The 19782-nt window shown below is 40.8% G+C and overlaps 1 protein-coding gene across 7 annotated transcripts in view; it reads right to left on the bottom strand.

The window, feature by feature from the left end:
* The window catches only part of LOC116062824 (potassium voltage-gated channel subfamily C member 1-like), a 117479-nt gene extending 100567 nt beyond the window's left edge, over positions 1-16912 (bottom strand). For 3 of the 7 annotated variants that reach the window (XM_031317576.2, XM_035994607.1, XM_035994602.1), the window contains exon 1: positions 16199-16910. In XM_031317576.2, coding sequence (XP_031173436.1) covers positions 16199-16741 — 543 coding nt within the window. In that variant the 5' untranslated portion in view covers positions 16742-16910. Of the gene's footprint in view, positions 1-16198 lie in introns of all 7 variants that reach the window. The other 4 variants (XM_031317583.2, XM_035994611.1, XM_035994598.1 and 1 more) reach the window with 2 other exon arrangements.
* Positions 16913-19782: the final 2870 nt, after the last annotated feature.

The raw sequence follows: 19782 nt of genomic DNA, 5'->3' as shown, positions 1-19782 counted from the left end.
ATAGTTATATATATATATATATAGTTATATATATATATATAGTTATATAACTATATATATATATATATATATAGTTATATAACTATATATATATATATATATAGTTATATAACTATATATATATATATATATATATATATATATATAACTATATATATATATAACTATATATATATATATATATATATATATATATATATATATATATATATAATTAAGTGAACTTTGAACTTACTTAAGATTAAGAAGTTACATTAAAACATTGGAGCCTCTTTTTTATCGATAATTAGTTAAAATCAGCTCCACCTCAAACAGCTGCAACATTAAAATACTGCTTACACAGTAATTCACCACAAGCTTACTTTTTAAATGTATCTCTTATATTTGTATTGAATTGCCCTGGTGTATGAAATTTGCTGTACAAATAAAGTTGCCTTACCCTGCCTTCATCTGTAATATTAATTCAGTAATATATAAAAATATACTACTTAGCATAAATAATACTATTATGATACTTTAGGAAATACTTCATGCAGCCCCCATTTCCATGTTCCACCTTACACAAGTGCCACAAGATGCATGAAGTCACACATTCACTTTCTCAGTCGAGAGTTAGATGAGAAGATCGATCATGTCAGTATACAGTACAAATACAGTCAGCTTAGCATAAAGTCTGGAACCCCTAGTTTCCAGTCTTTATGCTGGCTTTATGCTCCATTGTTTGACAAGTTGACTTGTGGGTAACAAACAATAGCAGTAAACTATCCTCTAATTGTGCACAACTGAGTAGTTCTTAGGTATCTTAAAGCCCCAGGATGATTGGATTCAACACCATGTACCTGTATTGGATTCAACACCACTGAAATACTACAGGATCAAAAAAGAATAAAGTAGCAAGCCTTAGCTCCAGTCAGCTTACTCATTCAGTGGCCATCTTCAAGTGTGGTCTGAAAAAATCTGAGATTTTATTTTAAGGCGACATCATCCTACCATTAAGCCTACTCATGTCCCTTCATCCCATCAAGCAAAGAATTATGTTTTAGGAATATTTAGGAATAATCCACGTGTAGGTTGTCAACTGAAATGATAAACGACTACTTGGAGGTTCACACAGGGCCACAAGATTAATGCAGAGCCACCATAAGGCTTTTAATAATGTCAGTTAATACTATGCTTTTCTCATTCATATTATTTAAGTTAATTTACAATAAATTATATTATCACAAATCACACAAGAATTGCCCCACAGTGAGACTTAGGTAATCATGGGCAAGACAAGCTCCACCTAATCAGAGTGATGTGATTTGAGTCAGTCATGTAGCTGCATTTAATTTCTGAAAGGATTTCAAACTTAAAGTGAAATTGAACCCTGTACACTATTTCAGCACTTTCAGCGCAGGACAACGTCTGCTTCAGCAGCTGCTTCACCATCGGAAAGTGCCAACAAACAATTACCAGCAAAACAAGCGCTACCAAATTAAAATTGCGTTCTGAAGTTGATTCAGCACTCCACATCCAGCGACGCTTCTATTTTTGTGTAATTTGGTGCCAGTGACCCACATTAGCTACTTCAGGGCTAGATGGCACCACAGGGGAACAAACAGCACGTTTAAAGCTTTTCATTTTTCATACGCAAGCTCTGTTTGCTGAAATCTACACCCTATATTCGCTTTCTCAGCAGTGGACAGCTCATTCACTGTGAGCACTCATCCAGGATCCTCTGACACCAGAAGGGGATCATACACTACTACACAGAACCAACCATACCTGGGTATTTTGAAGAATTTCAATGTGTTAGAACATGATTAAGGTCTGTCACACAGCTGTCACAATCTGATGAACAGAAACATTGTTTTCTTCAATTCTGCTTAAAACATGAAAGAGGCCTCTCTCTTCAATTATGGTATGTTGTGATTGTGTTGCAGTCTGAAGAATCAGTCACCAACCAATCACATTTGACCTGATGATGGAGATTTATAAAAAGTAAAGGGATCACCAAAGTGTGGGAAACATGAATGTCTGTACTGAATGTCATGGTATTCCATCCAACAGAGACGTTTTAGTCTGCACCAACACTGCCATCTAGCAACACAGCTAGCACGACTTTATACGATATTATTGTACTGTAAGTCAAAAATTGGATTAAAAGTAAAAAGTAGGACATACAAATTAACATACTTAAGCCTGGTTCACACGGCAGGATAATTAGGCCAATTTTAGCTCCGATTCACCCCTTCCGACAATCTTAAGGATGCTCCGATTATCGTAAAATAATATGATCAGATATTCCTGCCGTGTGTGGTGTGTTAAAACTGCTCTCGTCTGCTCGGAAGGACGTCGGGACTGCTCCGATCTCAAATCGGGGACATCCAACATGTTGGATTGTTTTGGCCCAATTTCTCCTCGTGTGTGGTGTCCCCCGGGGACAAACAAGTACGCAGCCTGTGGACTGTGGCGTGTAGCCAATCAGAAAGCGAGGTGACGAGGCGCCGAGGAAAGCACCAAGAAACAAAATCAAAACAGCCGGCGGCATGGCGCACCAGAAAGTCCGGTGGACGTCGGAGAGAAGTATAGCAAGTATAGTCCATGCTCGCGTTGTCTCCACTTCTTTGACCATCGCCTTTTCTTTTGATAACGTTTTTTTTTCGGTTAAAAACAAACTACAAATTATCGCCACTACATCCTCTTCGTCCGCCATGATTGTTTACTCTGAAGTCACGTTTGATCTCAAGGGATTTTGCGAGATTTGGTCTGACCTGGGAATGCTCGGGAGTCAAATCGGTTCATTGTGATGTGTTGATTTTGCCGTGTGCTGCGCACCACACACTATATGACCAAAACTGTTAGACCCGTGATTTTTTATCGCTGTGTGTGGGGTCTCTCAGGATTGGAAAATCGGCCGACAATTTTAAAATCGTCCCGTGTGAACCAGGCTTTAGTCACTATATTGAGATACAAATTAAAAATGATTAGATATTTTTACCAAAGGCCAAATTATTAGATACTGACTTGAGTCTCAATTATGAGTTTGAGATACAGGTACAATTTTGATATCCAGATAAAGTACTTTATCCTATGATTATGACTTAATAAGTTAAATTATTAACTTGGTATTTCATATTTACATTATAAGACTCTAAAGGCATCGGTTTGCTTCAAGTAAAGTGCTTGATGAATCATCTAACAGTGTCTGAAACCCTATTTCCTGCAGTGGAATCAGAGGGGGGCTGCGTTCGCAGTTTTTTTAACTTTCTGAAACTAACAATGTAACAATCATGGACGCTGACAGCCTAAATGAATGAGGAGGCTATGATGGCCGACGAGTGTGGCCATTGAAAACAGGATGAAAGACTAAACGTGGTCAGACAACACATCTATGAACTACTTAGTTTCAAGCATACTGAGGCCTTAAAGAAAGTCATAATTTTGACTTGATCAGAACTAATTTTGTTTTCTTTTTTAAGTTTTGTAAATGGCCTTCCATTCTGTCTGTTCTACTTATTATGCTATGCCCTGAGTTTCTTACTACTTAAAAAAGTGGTGAAGAACACCAGGAACAATTGTCACGAGTTGAGTTTTTATAAAAACAAATTATGACTGGTGTGTTAACTGCATGCCAATTAATCAGAGCACACTTTGCCTCCTAAGTTACCATATGACAAGCATTTAAAAGGCCATTTATTTACGGAGTCTGACGCAGTCACTTGACATAAAACACACCGGGGCTGCATTCACATTCACCAGCTAACTTCGCAGAGAACATTGAGGGCAGAACAGCATCACACATCTATTTTAACCAAATATTCTCTGTCTAGCTCAGCTGAAAACACCGGATCTGCAGTAGGGCTGGGCAATGTATCGATTTTATATCGATATCCTGATATGAGACTAGATATCGTCTTAGATTTTGGATATCGTAATATCGTAAATGGCTTATGTTTTGTCTTTTCCTGGTTTTAAAGGCTGCATTACAGTAAAGTGATGTCATTTTCTGTTACCAGACTGTTCTAGCTCTTCTATTATTTTTACCTTTACCCACTTAGTCATTATATCTACATTACTGAAGATTATTTATCTAAAATCTCATTGTGAAGATATTTTGTTAAAGCACCAATAGTCAACCCTGTAATATCTCCACAATATCGACATCGGGGTATTAGGACAAGAATATCGCGATATCTGATTTTCTCCATATCGCCCAGGCCTAATCTGCAGTACATTACTGCGTCATTCACCGAGCCTGTTTGGTTAGTCTGAATCAACAGAAATACCTTTCCAGGATAAAGCCTGACATCCGTGTTGCCGTTCTCAAAATTCCTTCACTATGGGAAACAACAACAAACTTCCAGCTAGCCACATGCTGAAAATGGCATGTTTTGAAGAAAACTTGAATTGTGCAATAAGGCAGGCCTGCTTGGTTCTTTCGGTGAATGATTTTTTTCTATCCTATAATGTATCTGTGGTGTAGCCAGACCTTACTCAACAGCGATATGGAGATAGGTCTGGCAATGCAAAACTACCCGTAGGTTGCCGATAACATGATCTTCACCTTTTCAAATGACTTTACCAGATAGTACGTGACTGTCCTGCTTTTATTACAAACATTTGAACTAACCACACACACTTGCCTCATTCATGGACTTACAGTGGTGTGATGCTGAGAATGAATACTTTACTTAATATTCGATGGTGCTGGAACACCGCTCCAGATCGTTTCGGCCCATTTTAACCCCTGATTACAGGTTACATATTATTTATCAGCATCAACTAAGGAATTATGTGCTCATATTATGCTTTTTGGCTTTTTCCCTTTCCTTTATTGTGTTATATATCTTTTTTGTACATGCAATAGGTTTACAAAGTGAAAAAGCTCAAAGTCCACCCCAAAGGGACTTACCATCTTCAACAGAAAATACTGTTCACAAACTGCTCCAAACAGCTCTATTGCAGTCCAGCCTTTACTTCCGTGACGAACATGCGTCACTTTGTAACACACGTTATAATGCTCGCCTAGCTGCTAGCGTGGCATGCCCTCAAACTCTGCTTCTGACTGGCTTGTAGTCCTTACCTAGGTACTGCACATGTCCGACTCCCAACAAAGATGGAACAGAAGTGCAATGCCTCACTCTGTAGCTAAAACAGAGAGCTCAACACACAGGGTGAAAAGAGGACAGTATGCAGTACAACAAAATATTGTGTTTTCTGAAAATTAATCCATATAAACCTATTCTGATATAACCTCTAAATATATTTATAAACCTGAAAATGAGCATAATATGAGCACTTTAAAGCTCCATTGTGTAATTTTTTGAGTTGATTCTTAACAAAAAACCCATTGTTCTTTCACAAATATGTGCTCATTCATGTGTAATTACTTCCACCAACTAAGTAAGTAAGTATTCTCATACGCGTAGAATCTGCCATTCAGAGTCATTCACAATACATACCTCCGCCTTTCGCGCTTTTACACTCAGTGGCACCGTGACGAATGCCAGCCGGGAGATTACTCGCGACTGCCGGCAGATTTGAAAGCCTGTTGAAGATGGAGGATCACACCTATATATTATAGTTGCTTGGCTAACTATAGCATGGTTGTGCATAACGTCATGATTTCCCTGGCAGACAGCTCACGTCATGCAGTTGTAACACAGACTAGGCTACAGCTAGAACAGCTGCGTGTAAACGATGGAGATACTAGGAGCTAATTTCGGTTTCATTGACATTGGTCAGAGAAAGATATTAAAAAACACAAACCTCCATTGCTTCTCTCCTTTGTCTTTGAAGGGCTTCCACTCTCTCCTCGTCATCTTTGGAGAGTGTCTCTTTAGTTTTTCTTTGCCTAGACGGTCTCACCAATCCACTGCCACCGTCTTTTGGTTTTTCTTTACCTTATTTCTCTCTTCCTTTAGCTTTCCCTCGCACCTCTGTCGCGTCAACTGATCTCAAATGAAAAATATGCATCCTACGCTGTAAACATTGCCTTACACTATTAATCTTGTACAATATACAGAACGGACGGCCACCGTAGGAGTTAAAACGTACTCGGAATGGGAGGGGCTAGAAAGTAATATTCAGTTGGTTGTCATATACAATTTCACCGCTAGATGGGAGAAATTCTTACACAATGTAGCTTTAAAGGAATATTTAGGAATGCTCCACATGCAACCCCAACACTAACCCTACCCTAACCCTTTGGACATTACTTGTATGAGCCAATAGCTGTCCTATATTTAATCTTACAGGTTAATAATAATAATAATAATAATAATAATAATAATAATAATAATAACAATAATAACAATAATAATAATACTATACTCTTTAATAATTTATAGGCGACTTTTTAAAGCACTCAAGGTCACTTTACAAGAAAAAACAATGTACTAACTTAAAAACTATATAACAGTTGTTCATAAAAGGTACAGGGCATATTTACCACGCAAAAAATCAGACCTGCAATTGATGTGAACATATATACAGCGATCAAAGAGAATAAGAATAAGTTTAAAAAGGTGTGTTTTAGGCGAGTTTTGAAACTGGAAAGACAGTCAGTGTTTGTGTTAACAGAACAAAGAGTGTAAAAAGGAAGTTTAATTTCAGCACCTCTGGATGACACGCCCATACTGTTGGAGAGCATTGAGCACCTGCTCAGCCATGACAAATTAGAGTGTGTATGAGCGTGTATGTGTCCAGGCATATGCATGTGACTGATGTAGCCTCTGTGCTGCTGGGAGTTGTTATTTGCTAACAGGAGCCTTAAGCAGAGCATATAGTGTTATAGGGCTACGAGGATACAACTTAGCACACATAACAGCTGCTGAGCTGATAGCAACTGTTCCTTAGGTTTTCTTCCATGGAAACACTAGCAAACAAAGTGACAAGGGGATGATTGCTGGTTAATAATTTCCATGTATTTTTGTCATAAAGGAGAGGACAAGCCAAAACCGACCTCACCAGAAAAACAACAGCATCAGTAATTTGTCCAAATGCTTAAAACATTATATTGATGTTTCTGTGACATTATACTGCCACGAAAACTCATAAAGAGGTTGAGGAGATTTCCATGCCCTAACCCTAACCCAAGACGTATCATTCCTCAAAAAACCTAATCAATTTTATTCAATTTTATTTACGTATAGTATCAAATCATAACTAGAGTTATCTCAAGACACTTTACAGATAGAGAAGGTCTTGACCCAACATTACCAACAATTCCCCTAAGAGCAAGCACTTGGTGCAACAGTGGCGAGGAAAAACTTCCTTTTAGGCAGAAACCTCAGACAGACCCAGACTCTTGGTGGGCAGCCATCTGCCGCTGCCAGTTTTGACACAGAGACACTGATACAGATATAGAGAAATATGATTCATAATAATTATAGCAGTTGGTATGATGAACAGTGGCAATCATAGAAACAATAAAGATAATGGAACTATGACTAGAAATATTAGTTGTAGCAGTTCAGAGTGTAGCAGGGTGTTTGTCTAATCCTGTGTTCTAGTGATACCGTTGCTGAACTCATGCTTCTAGTAATAGAACAACCGTAACCACTAATTCATCTTAAATTGTAGAGATTGATTATCTTCCTTTGCTTTCTTACAGTGACAAACTGAAAAGAACATTCATCACAAGGACACAAGCATGGAGTTGGATTAAGCGTGATAGTATTTCATTAACTACTCCAATAATGTAGATACATTATGATTCCTCTGACATTTTAAGGTTAATATTTTGTACTTCTCTTATTGCCAATACAACTTATGAAGAGATAAAAACTGACAATGAACTAATCTGATTAACTAACTACAACTAACTAGTATTGTGTGTGTATCCAGTCTGAAAGACCTTCTTCCTCTGTGCCATATAGCTTCATTGTTGTCCGAAACTATAATGAGCTACACTGTTGCATTGGGTGACATGTTCCTTACCATGAACACACTGAAAACAGTCCCAAACAAATACGTGATTTCCTCCTGTTTGAGTAACATTGGCTAAAAATTACAATGGACAGCTGTTTTAGCAAATTACTGAGCATTTTTTAAATAAACTCTCCATTTGGCAAATGTTTTAAGGGAGAAAAGTTATGGTTGCATGTATTGTTTGATTTGGTTCTTTTCATAGGATTTGTTAACAATATTAATACATAAAGAATAACGAAGCTGTTTGGAGATACTGGACTGAGCATTTTGGAACTGGTTTCAGGAAGTTTTCTTGTTGCAATCTGAACAGCTCCTCCTGGTTTTCCTCAAGTCCTATCTGGTCTTTAGAGTGTAGTAAACAGGCACCAAAACAGTCAGGAGGTAAGGGTGTTCAAATCAAGCCACTAAGGAAATCTGCTGCATTTCTCACCTCCCTCACACACACACACACACACACACACAGGCACACACACACACACACACACACACACACGCACACACACACACAGCATGTCACATCTGCAGATCATTTGCAGTAATCTGCTGCATGTGTGAGTGTACTGTATATAGTGAGGCTAGGGGCTTACTGCACATGTTATTTTTATGCTCAATTAGCTGTTTTTGCAAAAGTGTGTGTCTCTGCATTTAGCCAGTGTGTGTGTGTGTGTGTTCGTTGACTGTGTTATTGACACCCCGTGAGGCAAGAGGACAGTAGAGATCATTCAGAGGTTAAACGCTTTATTTCTTGACATGTCATCAAATATAGTATCTCTCTCTCTCTCTCTCTCTCTCTCTCTCTCTCTCTCTCTCTCTCTCTCTCTCTCTCTCTCTCTCTCTCTCTCTCTCTCTCTCTCTCTCTCTCTCTCTCTCTCTCTCTCTCTCTCTCTCTCTCTCTCTCTCTCTCTCTCTCTCTCAATGGGCAACACTTAGAGAAAGAAAGCTCTGTCGCAGCATTATCCTGAAAAGCACAGAGGGGGAAGGGGGACCCTGGTGGATATATTGCCTATAGCGCAACAAAACCACTAGAGAGGATGGGGGAGAGAGAGCGCTGCTAAATGTTTTTAAAAACAGGAGAAACGACACTGAAAAAGATGGGAAGATTTTAAAAACCGCTGTTTGTGTGTCATTAAATATCATTATCCGGATGTCTTTGTTTTGCTGCAGAGGTATGGAGATCTTGCAGTGACGTAAGCAGCTAGCACTGTGCTCCATACTGAAGGTCGGAAGCAATGTTCCTGCTCCATAAATAACACTGGCTAAGTCATTGTTTTTGGGTGAATCGATTAATAAACAGGGCCAGTTTCCACCCACTGACCACCTGTCTCACCTTTGCTTTTAAAGGAACAGTTCATCTTTTTGGGTAATTTTGTCAAAATTCAGGTGCAAATACAGTGTGTCACTGTCTGTGTGTTAAGCACAGAGCTGGAGTAAGGAAATGTTTAGCCTAGCTTAGCATAAAGACTGACTGAAAAAAACTACTGCAAGTGTTCCCAAACATTTTTGGCTGCTGTACCCTTCACCATCCCTCATGTTCCAAATGTGTCCACTTGAATTGATATTAGGAGGATGTTATTTAACACTATTAACTATTTAAGTGGATATCATTAAAATATTTTTTATTTTTAGGATGGTTTGGTCAAGTTTGCATATGTACTACCACCAATTAGAGTGGCAGAAGCTGGATAATTCAACAATGTATCCATTAGTTTTGATTAAGTATTAAAACCGTTCATTACTTTTAGCTAACAATTCATCCTTTTATCCATTTATTTTAGCTAACTATTTCAACTGTTGGTCTTGTGCATCACCAAATGGCAGTACGCAGTCTGGACCTAATGACAGTTTTATACTTGACCATGTCTGAATCGACTTACAGCTGTGAGTCAGCTTTCCCCACTTTGAACAATATTAACACCAAGTACTGTTCCTGGCTTACCAGTGAGCACCTACACGTGCATGAGAACGTTACGACTAATTTTATTTATGGTTAATATAGCTATTTGTTTTCCAACCAAGTTCAATGTGTCTGCATGTTAAAAGTAGCCTACTTTGAAAATGTACGTTAAGTATCGTAAGGCAACCATCCTCCGCTGCATGCTGGACAGTTCTGGCCTCCCTGTCGTCCATTATTTCCTGATAATGGACACCTCCAAAAGCATTAAAGGCATACTATGCAACTTTTCCAGCAGTTCCAATGAGACAACCTGTAGGGGGACCGAAGCTGGAAAAGTTGCATAGTGTGCCTTTAACCCGCTTATACCATGGTCAATTGCCAAAAAACATTTTTTCTTAAAAGAACGATATGTAAATACTGACATCTAACATATAAAATGGGTACTGCAGTCCAAATTGAAAGTACTGGAGAGAGTCATGTCCCCCGGCCCCCCTCCCCAGACTCGAACCTCATGTAGGTTGCCAGGTTGAGAACGTCCCACGACGTCAATGTTAGCTAGATGCAGGCTGGCTATGTTGACGCAAAAGACAGTGACCTCGTGCTCTGTACCCGGCTCACAGTCATCTTTTGTCAGCTAAACTTAACTGCAAGGGTCACTTAAAAAAAGTGACCTAACGCTTTGTACCGAGGTCACAGTCACTGTTTGTCTGCTAAACTTAGCTGCTATGGCCGCTTAGCAGAAGTGGGGGGGGGGGGGGGAATATTGCAGGGGGGAGACTGAAACACTACTTTCCAGACCCTGTTAATTATAAAAAATTAAATACACATATACCCTTTCTTCCATAAAGTTGATAACCTTGTCTAGTTTATGTGTAAATATTTGTTGTTGCATTGTATTTACAAAATAATTTACTAAAAGCAGCTTGTCTAAACATTGTACTTTACATATGGTTGCATGTCAGTTTGTAAAAAAGTGGGAATCATTTTACTGTCCAACATTTCATAACCGTGAAGCTGGCGATGGAAGCCACAAGAATATTGTATTGTATTATATTGTTATAACGATTTCAACTTAGCACTTTTGATGGCAACAAATGGTGTTACAACTGACTAGGTTACAACTGACTAGGTTGGTGGGATGTGTGTTCTGTGCAGTTAGCTTATCGTAGCTTGTAGCTTACTGGTTATTGTGACAATACATTTACTGAAGATCAAAATCACAACAATTTGTAATCATATTTGGTTGTACAGTATATTTATATTATATTATTTCTTAAATGAGCTGAGGTACAATCTTTTCCATGCACTAATGGGCTCTGGTTTTGTCTCCACCAGCTCCTCCCTCTTCAGCTGCTAAATGCTCCACTATGTTCACCAGCTAGTTAGTGGCTGAGCAGGTAGAGTACAGTGGGGTTTTAGTGTTTTTTCACTGAAAACAGCTGGCAGTTGCTGCTGGAAAGGAGGTTAATGAGAAGAGGGCAGTGGAATCAAAACAACAAGCTAAATAGGCTAAAGGGCTCTGTAACGCTTAGGATAACTGCAGAGTTGGTGAGAATTATTTGTGTTTTCGTCACAATGAGCAACACCTTCAGCCTTACACATATTAATTCAATCCATTGTTGACATAAAAATATTGATTATTGCTGCTTTTATTGACTAAAGCAATTATCTCTTCTAGCATAGTGTGACATCCATTAATCTCTTTGATGTTCATTGAAAGGAATGTGATGAAATTTTATTTTTACAGTTTTTCGTGTGTGTCTAGCTTGGTAGAATTTCACATTATGTTACCTAAAACTGGTCACATCAGCGGTCAGTGTTATATATGGTAACAGGACCATCTTAGCCTATTTTTTGCCTGCCTAACTGCAGGACCTTAATTATTACACTCCAGCATGACATCACGGTATAATGATGTTGAACAAAAATAACTCCAATTTGTAACAAAGCCTCTGAGAATGAGGCCAAAATGACATTAACAGTGCTGCAATTGCTGTGTGTGACTGTGCAGGAGGTTTAGGCTTATGTAAGTGTTTGTGTTGTCTTTGTTTTCTTTGTTACATTTGACACTTATGATTTTATATTAATACAGGCCTACTGTTGTTGTTTTCTTGTTTTTCTTTTTAAATTTCTATATTTTAGTTTACTCAACGAATTGTATGTATGTATTTTTTTCTCATCTTATTATCCTTGATGCTTAGGCAATATTGTTTTTCTGCCATTCATGCCAATAAAGCAATTTTAATTTAATTTAATTGAGAGAGAGTGGGAGAGAGAGAGAGAGAGAGAGAGAGGAATGTGGGAAGGTTTTGCTTACAAAGAAACACCAGTCAGCTGAGACGTCCACCTGAATGAGGCGAGCTGAGACATACGACCCGATCAATAAATGGATACAAGCGTCCCAGCCTGCCGAGCTCAGCAGAAAAAGAAAAAAAGAGGGGCAGCCGGAACGAAAACGAGGGGGTGAAGAGTGACCCCCATTCTGTTCTGCTTCTTCCTCTACTGCTTCTTACTCTTTCAACACCCCGCCAACCAAAAACACCTCTTATCCTGTCACCCCCTCCCCTCTCTGTGTCTCTCTCCCTCCTTCTCTGCAGCAGACTCGAGCGCAGTCAGCTACTACGGGGACTGCAGTGTTACGCTATAGCACAAGAGCTGGAGAGAACGAGAAAGGAGGGGGGAGTAGAGGAGGGAGAGGACGTGGAGGGGGTTGGAGGGGCTGAATAGCGATAATAAGCAATCCAGCACTCAGCTCTGGAATCGTGGTAATAAAGCAGCACAAGCTGTCAGTGGTGATGACAGGGAGAAAAGGAGCGGGGGGACTGTACAGACTGTAGAAGAGAATTGGACAGAAGGAAAACGAAAGACAGAAAGAGATGGAAGACTGTGCTACCTTTGCAACGGTGTCGCATATTCTTAATTCACAGATGCATTAATTGAACCAGTGATCCAGTCATTCATTTCCCTTCAATTTCTTCTAACATCCAACATTGTTCTTCAGCCGAGACGTTGGCAGGGACGAGCAGCTTCGCCCTCGTCGTTCTCCACCCAGCTAATCAGCTAAAACCGAGCCGGCCACCTGACCTCAGCCTACCTGAGTGCTGCTGCGCTGGCTGCCCCCCTTCACCATCCAACCTATCTTTATGTCACTGCACTGGCACCGAAACTATTGACTGCAACACTTTCAAAGTCACCGTCACCTCAGCTGTCATACTGATGCTCCCCCAACCCATAACACCACCATGCCATCCAAATGGTCTTTGGTGGTTCTTCGATCGCTTGTTTGGCTGCTATTTAATTTTCTGACATGTCAGGCTTTATGCATGAAAAAGCTACACGAGTCCAGTCTTAACAAGCTACAGGCTCTTCACTTTTGTTATGCGAGACTGGAAGCACTCAGAGAGGAACATGCACTCTTCCCTGCACACTCTGTCAAGCTGTTTTTACAGAGATCGTAATTTAGTGCTTATAAATATAAAGGCCCTTTAGTGAGAGATGTGTTTCAGTGAAAGGCATTTTCTAACCTCTACAAAAAAGAATAATATGCTGCAGGTAGAGGCTATTTGAAGGTGAGCTACTTGACAAATGCTCACAGTGCATTTTGGAACCATGGCAGATACATGACAGAGCTATGGGGCAACTAAAATGCGGTGTAGCTATGTCTGATTTTTTTTGTCGTCTATCTCAGGGCAGGACAACTTTATAACCAGACAAAAACGTTGATATTGGACAAAACTCCAGATTACGTTCATAAATTTTACATCCAAATGTTTTAACATGATTTCTATAACTCCTGTGCTTGTCAACTACAGTACAGTTAAGGTTAGGGAAAGATCATGGTTAAGGTTAATAATGCAAACTGCGTTTCCCTGCATGAAAGTCAGAAATGTTACACACCCATCTACATGCTGTAAGGGGGCACACTACTTCCTACACTGACACTAATGACACCACATTGGGCATGAATCGCAAGGTGCAGAATCATCCAATTTGGACGTAATTTCCAAAGATCATGGGCTGGAACATGCTTCTCCAGATTGTGTGTTCTTATACTTAGATTTTGAGTATGACGTGTGTGTGTGTGTGTGTGTGTGTGTGTGTGTGTGTGTGTGTGTGTGTAGCTGTGTGTGTGTGTGTGTGTGTGTGTGTGTGTGTTTAGCTGTGTGTGTGTGTGTGTGTGTGTGTGTGTGTGTGTGTGTGTAGCTGTGCATGTGTATGTTCTTGTATCTATAGTTTTATGTGCATAAATGACCCCATTTGCTGGTGTGTATTCATGCCTCTCTACAGACCATGTGCACAGGTCAGACTGTGTGTGCTGGTGTGTCTGTGTGCAAGTAAGTGTGTGTGTGTGTGTGTGTGTCTCCATTTGTGTTTCTCCACCCTAAGTCACAGAGAGTCAATATGCTGTCTCTGTGCGTATGGCAGAGTCTACAGATAACCTCCACTCACAGCAATCCTGGTCAGCACTGGTTTCACTCTGCAAATGGCCATATTTAGAGACAATTAACTGAGAGAGACACTGGTGAGAAATGGAGGACTGACCGATGCACAGGGGAAAAGAGAAAAATTGAGTTCACAGGTATAGATCAGAGAAATGGAGCAATATAAAAAGTGCAGGAGAAAGGTGGGAAAGCAGAGACTGAATCTCTAACTGATTGGAAGTTTAATGGTAGAAATGTTCTTATTAATTATTTGAGTAACAGCAATTAATACCATCAACACACAAGAGTGGAAGCGTGGATTTGGCCAGAAGTTCAAACTGCTAAGTCTCCGGACTGTCGTAATCTTCCGGCTCCTTATTGTCAGGGGGAAGGGACACGTATGCTGAGAGTCGTCAGTAGTGGTCAATGTGTCAATCTGTCTCTGTCCCTTGTCCCCATGTACCACCCCATGACCTCCTGCATCATCACAAACTGCGACTCTACGACTCTGCACCAACACCCACTTTCCACATCACATATTTTAAATATTCTAGGAGAGGCAGAAATCAAGGATGTAGCCTACATACCCTTTAACTGCTGGATTGCCACAGGACACAAACTTCAGACTATCATATGAAAGGGGTATGCCCTGACCCTTACTCTCCGCTTTGCTACATGAAGGGTACACTATGTCCTGCATTTGTACTGAACATAATTTGTTACCAACAGACTGGTCTAATATGAATTAAAACTGCCAGGGCTGTGCAAAGACAAGACCTGTACACGTTATGTTTTAGCTTCATCAAAAGTCCTTTCCTCATGTTGCCATCAGGATACTGCCACGTGCTCTTTGTGCTGAGAGAAACACACACTTGTCTTTTTTGAGCCATAAAGAATTAACCTCTGTGCTCTAAAGCAGTGTAGAGTAGTGCATGCCAAATTCAAAGCAGCTTCAATATGAGCTCTATTACAGTAAGTTAAGGCTACCAATGACATTTGATTAATTTGTGTTCTGTGCCAGCCTGTACTGATAGGATGTGTGTTCTTTAGCAAAGTAAAACAAAAAACAGACCAACTGATGCTTAAGGAAGAGCAGTGTTAAATAGCGCAACAGTGTTTGCTCCACACATCTACACACTCACACACTGACACTCGGTAGGAATGCATTCACCATCACCTGCCAGCACACGTAAAGTACGCACTCATGAATAAACATTAATGCATTCATGTGTATGTGCTCAGCTACACACACGCACCTATTGGATAAAGTGTGAAGCGGCTGCTGCTTACAGGATTTGAGTTTGCTTCATCAATAGCATATTAGATAGGAGAGAGCAGATGAATGCACAGGAGAGAGCAGATGAATAAATTGAAAAAAAGTGGGGGGGAAAGTGATTAAGTTGATTATTGGACTATCGAACAATTTACATCAAATGTGGACTGATAGTGGAGAGAACTGGATCCCAAATTAGGGTCACGCCTAATTAAATCATTTTTAAACTGTTAAGTGTTTTGCTGAAGAAATAATTTGGCACACACATATAGACACTGGAGAGAGAGGTAGAAAGAGAGGGAGAGAAAGAGAGAAGGGTTGACTGATGTGCACTGACAAATGGGCATCAGCAGTGGCCAAATCGTAATACAGTGATAGAGTATCAATGCGAGAGATTAAAAGGAAAGAACGGCGGCAGAGTAACTAAGCGCAGGAGAGGAGAGAAGAGGAGAGGAAACATGGAGAGGAGAGGAGAAAACACTGCAGTGAATTTGACATCCTCCCCCTCTCCAAAACAGTGTAAGGGGTAACTTTACGCGAAACATTGCGCAGTGGCCAAAATTGTGCCAACCGTTGATATGTGAGCGCAGCGCCAGAGAGGAAAGGCGCAGGAACGCAAAGAAAAGGAAAATAAAAGGAAAAAGATTGGTAATAAATTAGAATAGAATATAAGACACTTGTCCAGCCACTCACCCGGGCGTATTTGGAGGAGTAGGGGTCCTCGAACAGCGCCCACATAAAAGGTCGCCACGCGTCCCACCACGTCGCCCTACGGCCGTCCTCCTGCATGCACAGCCGCTTCAGGTCGCCGTCCGCCCCGCCGGTGAGCGCCGGATCATCTTCGGGTGCGTCCGGCTCGGGTTGCTCGAAGCTGTCCAGGGCTTCCTCGGCGTCGCGGTGCTGCCGGTAGTTCATCCAGCAGCACGCCTCCACATCCGTCTCATCGATGCCCCAGAAGGCAAGCTCCTCTTCGAAGAGCGGCCCACACACATCATTGGGGCAGTGGAGCTTGCCGGTACGGTAGTAGTTAAGGATAAAGGCGAAGGTGGCCGGGTGGCGGTCGAAGAAGAACTCGTCGGACTTGGGGTCGTAGTCGAAGTTGCTGTAGGCGTCGGGTTCGGTCAGCCAAGACAAGCGCGTCCCCGGCAGCGTCTTCAGGGTGCTCCGGTAGGTCTCGTGTCGGATCCCGCCGCAGTTGATTACGATCTTCTCGCTATCTGACGCCGAGCAAGTCATGGCTGCGCTGGAGCATGTTTCGGTCGGTGTGCCCGACTGCTGCTGCTGATGCGGCTACTGCCCTTCCCCATCCACCACCGGTCCCTGCTCTGTAGGCTACTGTTATACCGTCCCGGCAAGGAGTCACAGAGCCAACTGAGAGGAAGAGAGAGGACAGGAAGGAGGAGTCGGCGTGTCGGTGTGTGTATGAGAGAGAGGGAGGGAGGGGGGGGGGGAGAGAGAGAGAGAGAGAGAGAGAGAGAGAGAGAGAGAGAGAGAGAGAGAGAGAGAGAGAGGTGCGTGTGTCTGCAAGTGTGTGTATGACAGAGAGGGAGAGTATGTGGGATGCGGATTTTATGAATCAATAGATTTGCCCGCTGAATGACTGACTGCCTGATTGACTGACTGACTGACTGACTGACTGACTGATTGAACTCATATTACTGGATCATTTGATGTTATTAAGGTCAAAACTGCCGAACAAATCTATTTACATTCTGCTCGTTTGGCTCTCTGGCACTGTTGAATCTGCCGCATCCTAGGATTGAACTGCAAAGAAATAAGATTTATTGAACTGAAAAGCAGAGAGAGGCAGAAACTATGGTTCGTATTTTTATACAGAGATAAGGGCAAACTACATGGCTGACAGTATGGACACCTGTAAAACTGCAACGATTGATCTATTAATCAATTAGTTGTCAACTATTTTGATATTCGATTAAACAATTTCAGTTATTTTTTATGAAAATAGTAATACATTCTCTGATTCCAGCTTCTTAAATGTTAACATTTTCTGTTAACAGAGTCTTTACTCCTCTGTGACATTAAACTGAATATCTTTGAGTTGTGGACAAACAAGACATTTGAGGACGTCAATGTTAAAACATTGTCATGTTAAAACAGGAAAGTTGGAAGAACATTGTTGTCTAAAATATCATTGTATGCTAGAGCTTTAAGATTTCCCTTTATGGAACTGAGGGGCCCAAACAGGCCCAGAATAAAAGTGCAATCTGGAAAGAGGGGTTCAGATGTACTGAGGCCTTTGGAAGTCTCATCTGGCTTGAAAATAATATTACTGATACAGCTCTTCAAGACTTGTTATTGGACCAAATAGGCAATAGGCTGTTCTTGTGGAAGACTGAATAGAAAAAGTATTTTGGGGCCAGTCGGCTAGCCTCGTGAGACCATCCTGATCTCGCGAGCTCCAGTTTTTCACTCGCAGATCAGTCTGGCATCTTGAGACAGTGAAAATTTGGAGCCGTTCGCCAAACAACCGACCAATCAGCGTTGGTTTTGAGGCGGGTTTAGGTGGCGATAGACAGATGGTTTACCCAATCAGCTAACCAGTATTTTCAGACAGCGGTAGCCCTAATTCTGTTAGCCGCTCGCTAATGCTTTTTTCTCTTGGATCCTTCTTTTGGAATATGGACCGGGAACCTGAAATGGTGCCTTTTATTCGTAAATTCTCGTTACACAAACGGCAAATATCCTTTACCAACATGTTGCTTGCTTGCTGAGCTAACAAGCTATGCTTTGCCTGCAGAAGCAGGGGCTTGTGGTTGTATTTTCATACGCTTCGTTGATCTGATTGGTTGATTTGGCCCGTCTATCACCAACATAGGTGGTGATAGACAGATGGTTTATCCAATCAGCTAACCAGTATTTTCGCCCCTTCCCAAAAGTTCTCCAACAGTAAGTTCCCAGATGTATATGCCGAGCAAATGCGAAGCAATCCATCTGGCGGAGTCAGGTTACCAGTCGGCGTCATATGACTTGCAATTCCAACTGTGGTCACTAGAACAAAATTGTCTCAAAACCCAGGGCCCAATTTCCCATAACAATTAAAGTTCTGTTAAGAGCATCTTATAGTCAGCTGTGTGTGGTGCTGAAGAGATGCTAATTACACTTTAACGTAATTTTGCATATTCAAATGTCTGTAAGCCATACCACAGTAAATATTAAGAATTCATACAGCAAAGAGTACAGTTTCATACTTAGAGGGATTAAATATGAAAACAAAGCCTAATGTGCAATAAACAGTCTGCAGCTGTGTGCTTTCTTTACGTTATGATTCATGCTACTGGGTGAAAGTAATAAAGTAAACTTTGATTGATTTAGCTGCTGTTGGAGAAAGATGTTAGCCTCGTGAGACCGTCCTGATCTCGCGAGCTCCAGTTTTCCACTCGCAGATCAGTCTGGCATCTTGAGATAGAGAAAATTTGGAGCCGTTCGCCAAACGATCGACCAATCAGCGCTGGTTCTGAGGCGGGTTTAGGTGTGACGCAACGAGAAGCGACTGTTCAGTCTAAACAAAATGGCGGCTTCCATGGATGAGATAAGCGTAGCTATCGCGCAAGTTTTATCCAAATTAGAAAGTATTCCTTCACTGAAAGAAGAGCAAAAAACGGCACTGGAGGCATTTCTCGGAGGAAAAGATGTTTTCGCTCTTCTCCTGACTGGTTTCGGCAAGAGTTTGATATATCAACTGGCTCCGCTAGTCATGAAGAAGGTGGTGATAGACAGATGGTTTATCCAATCAGGTAACCAGTATTTTCGCCCCTTCCCAAAAGTTCTCCAATGGAAAGTTCCCAGATGGATATGCCGAGCAAATGCGAAGCAATCCATCTGGCGGAGTCAAGTTAGAAAGATGTTACTCTGAAGTACAAATTTAACCTGAAATCAAGCTGTAATGGTTTTTTTTTTTTCTTTTTTCTTTTTTCTAAACAAAGCTAATGTGAGGCTGCTAATATATAACTTGTTTAGAGTAAAATAGCTAATATGGAATTTATGGTCAACATCTAAAACTTAAAGGTGCAATTTGGAATATATTTACTGTATTAAATCCCAAAATGACCACAATAGGTCATCAGATATTAAGGAAATATGCTAAGTTGAAATACTATCTTTTCTGACAACAATGCTAAAGCCAGTATTTTGTCCTTTGAATTTCTGTTCCGTGACAGACGTCACTGTTTGAGTTTTCGCCTAAACACAGGACATTATAAGTTAGTACAGAAAATGGATTCATACGTTACCAGAGGAAAGACATTTTAACATTAAAA

This window comes from Sander lucioperca, chromosome 2 (assembly GCF_008315115.2).
Source record: "Sander lucioperca isolate FBNREF2018 chromosome 2, SLUC_FBN_1.2, whole genome shotgun sequence".
Taxonomy (NCBI): domain Eukaryota; kingdom Metazoa; phylum Chordata; class Actinopteri; order Perciformes; family Percidae; genus Sander; species Sander lucioperca.
This window is presented reverse-complemented; position numbering and strand designations above follow the sequence as displayed.